Genomic DNA, 3362 nt, shown 5'->3' with positions numbered 1-3362 from the left:
TATAGAAAGAGAGCCCGTCCTGATACAAGTCAGATACTTAACGCATGCAAGTCGAACGAAGTGCTCTTGGACGACTCTTTAAGATTTTGTAAGTAACTTAGTGAGTGCTTCGTCTCTGCTTGAAAGCTTCCCATTACTCATCTATAGGGAGAGTAGGTGCTATGTGACTTGGATATGCCGAGTCATCAAGCACTTGAATTACCTGACATGATAGGCTTTCAATGCCTGGGATGTCCATTAACTCAGGTAGCATAAACTCCTTAAGAGTTATTGGAAACTTAGACACAAAATCTTCTTACTTTATAGATCTATCTTTCCTTTATGTAGTAAGGACTGGAATAAGGAACAACATAAGTCTGAGTCTCTATCTTAGTGAACATCGGGAGACATAACATCTTAAGTGCATGATTGAGGGACTAATCTATTGGAATAGCTGGATCCTACGCCTGATTAAGAGAGAGCTTACCCTTCTCTAGGACAACCCTGATGTCACCCATTGGCCATCTATACTCCATCTTAGCCCTCTCGTTGACCTCTTCTCTCAAAAAAGTTGCAATGCAGGCAAGTCGATCAAAGTTCGTCCGAGCGGGGAGGGAATGTTTACGGTTGTTGTAGTACGACTTTTCAATTCCTATTTGGTTTTTCAATAACTATTCAGCTAAACCTCGTAGTCAGACTTTACATTGATTAAAGCAGCGAGAAAAGGCACCAGTCAGACCTACAAGCACGGGGTAGTATGCAGTGGCAATTTTCAATCATACAATATGTACTCATAGTCTGACTTTTAACGGTAGTCGGCTGTCCTCGTTCTCCTTTTTGAATTGCCCTATTGAGTAAGGGTCGGTGTTTGCAAAAATGTCGAGCCGACGAGTGTCTGGGTAATAAAGTCGAGAGGGTGTACTCAAGGAAATAACTCCCGAGGAGAGTGAGAATTTCATCAGGGACTTGCCATGGATATGAGTGAAACGAAGGCACAGGCCATTGTTCTATATCAATTTCTTCGTCGATCCTACGTTGATTGGCTTAAAGTGCCAAATAACGCATTCTAGAAGCCTCTGGCAGTTGAATTAGTGATCAGCCTATCTTATATGCTTTCTTATGTCTTTGGAGTGCCTAAAGACAAGTGAACAAAGTGGCCCTTTGGTAAGGGACACATGTGAACGGATTCAAGGGAGAGTTGAAACTGCTTTCTAGTGAATGAGGAGGGAAACCAGCCTTGCTCACCGTAAAATAATATTCTATAGAATAGAAGTTCCACATCATTGTGACTCTTAGACAATAATCCTATTAGAATCTCCTAACAGAGGTATGGATGTCTTTGGGGTGAGGCATGAAAGGAGGATTGCTGAAAAGTGGTTCTTTTTTCAATTTGAGAGGGCTAGGCTATTCAATTTATCTCGTAGAATGAGAGGTCCCCTCTATTTATTATTGTAGGAGCAAGAAAGCAGAAATAGATATAAAACGTGTAGGTACATATTTCTGTGTTCTTCTGTTAAGCTACGCTCCGAGAAAGGCTGTACGTAAAGGTTTGAGCAATGGTCGGTTGATAGGGGTAGCACTCGGTCTACTTGATTCGGGGCAGCTCCTTAGCTCTCTTTTTGGGTCGTTTCCACGGCCGAGGGGGTCCTGTCATCGTGGGTAGTGAATGGGGTTAGATGAAGCAATATCGAGAGGAGCGTACATCAATACATCAATTTGTATGCAATTTTTTTCGTTATATCGCTACTTCGAAACCGTTCATGGGCATTGCCTTATCGTGCGATATAATGAGAGGAAATGCCCAAGTTGACCTTATATTATAGATTATAGAATTAATATAATCTATTAGATAAGATAAAGTTTACATAACTCTAAGCCCTCAAGCTTTCGCGTATAGCGCGCGGTCTTGTGTAAAGCTTTGTGTGTGTTTTGCATGCACGGCGTGGTAGAAGCATCAGTGTATGACACGCTATACGGCTAGCTCCTTGGCCAATGGGCGAGGGAGGTAGTTAGAACACATAAGAAGAGAAGGATCCTGAAAGCCTGTTTTCCAACTAGTCCAAAAGCCAATTACCAAGTCCATTTCAAAGAAAGGATTTCAGGGGTTGAGGATAGAGTTTCCTTTTGAATTTCAAGGTTAGTGAGACCATAACACATTACCTCATAGATTAGATTGATTGAGGATACTTTCTCATGTCACATATACCGTTTGCATTTAATAACTGATACAATTGAAATCAGATCCCAAATCAATGCTTTCTTTGTCATCTGAAGAATCATGGATTCTCTTCAAAAACTCCCATTGGCCATTCTTGTTGCTAGTTTGGTTCTATTCATCTTTTTGGGTCACCACTAACTGACCGATGATCACAAGTATCACCTACCCAATCAGCTTCTGAATAGGCAATAAGAGTGAAAGGTCCTCTAGTGAACTGAATACCAAGTGTAACAGTCCCTTTGAGATAAGGCAAGATACGTTTTACTGCAGTAAAGTGGTCATCTGTAGGAGATTGCATGTGTTGACAAACAGAGTTAACAGCAAAGGCCAAATTAGGTCTTGTAATAGTTATATACTGCAGGGCTCGAACGATGCTTCTGTACAGAAATGGATTGTGAAATGGAGTAGAAGAAACTGCAGCAGAGGACTTTCAAGTTAATTGGAGAAGAGCAGGGCTTACAATTCAGCATAACAGCTCTCTGGAGGAGATCCAACACATATTGTTGCTAAAAATAGACCACGATCATTCTTGTCTTGAGTACCTCAATGCCAAGAAAATAGTTCAAGTTCCCGAGGTTCTTTATAGCAAACTGAGCACTTAATTCAGTGATTAGAGTGGAGATATAAGAGGTATCACTACTAGTTATAATAATATCATCCACATAAATCGCAAGAATTGTAGTTCGCAAACTATTAGTTTGAATAAATAATGAGGAATCACTATGGCTCATAAGAAAGCCTTTACTGATTAGAAAGCTATAAAACTTATCATACTAAGCGCGTGATGCCTGTTTAAGACCATACAATGCTTTCTACAACTTGCAAACATAACCAGTCAATGAGGGATCTTCATACCCAGGCGGTGAGGAATCTTAAGGGGAGAGGTTGGTAGTGAAGGGAAGTCCAGGCTGTGTCTGATTAGCTTACTGGGAGAATTCCAGGTGAGGGAGTATTGGTAAGGTTATGGAGGAAAGAGGAAATAGGATTTTGGGCATGGACAGGGAAAAGATGAGGCTCCTCTTTTATTTAGAAGCTGTTTGTTAGGTAGCAATGTTTTCAACTGGAGAGGAAGGCCCTGAAGATGAGCCTGAGGTATCAATCTTTCTCTGTTTGTAAAGGTTTGGAAGAATTTTATCAGAGCGGAAAGGGTTGAACTTGGATGGAT

The 3362-nt window shown here is 41.0% G+C and overlaps 1 protein-coding gene across 1 annotated transcript; it reads right to left on the bottom strand.

The window, feature by feature from the left end:
- Window positions 1-2312: 2312 nt before the first annotated feature.
- On the bottom strand, window positions 2313-2928 carry LOC111411431 (uncharacterized mitochondrial protein AtMg00810-like). The gene is made up of 2 exons (XM_023041964.1): window positions 2740-2928; window positions 2313-2624 (listed from the first exon to the last, which is right to left on the bottom strand). The coding sequence occupies exons 1-2, from the start codon at window positions 2926-2928 to the stop codon at window positions 2313-2315; spliced, it is 501 nt and encodes a 166-aa protein (XP_022897732.1).
- Window positions 2929-3362: the final 434 nt, after the last annotated feature.

This window comes from Olea europaea, chromosome 15 (genome assembly GCF_002742605.1).
Source record: "Olea europaea var. sylvestris chromosome 15, O_europaea_v1, whole genome shotgun sequence".
Lineage (NCBI taxonomy): Eukaryota > Viridiplantae > Streptophyta > Magnoliopsida > Lamiales > Oleaceae > Olea > Olea europaea.
Note: the sequence above shows the minus strand (reverse complement) of the source record. Positions and strands in the feature narration are given on the sequence as shown.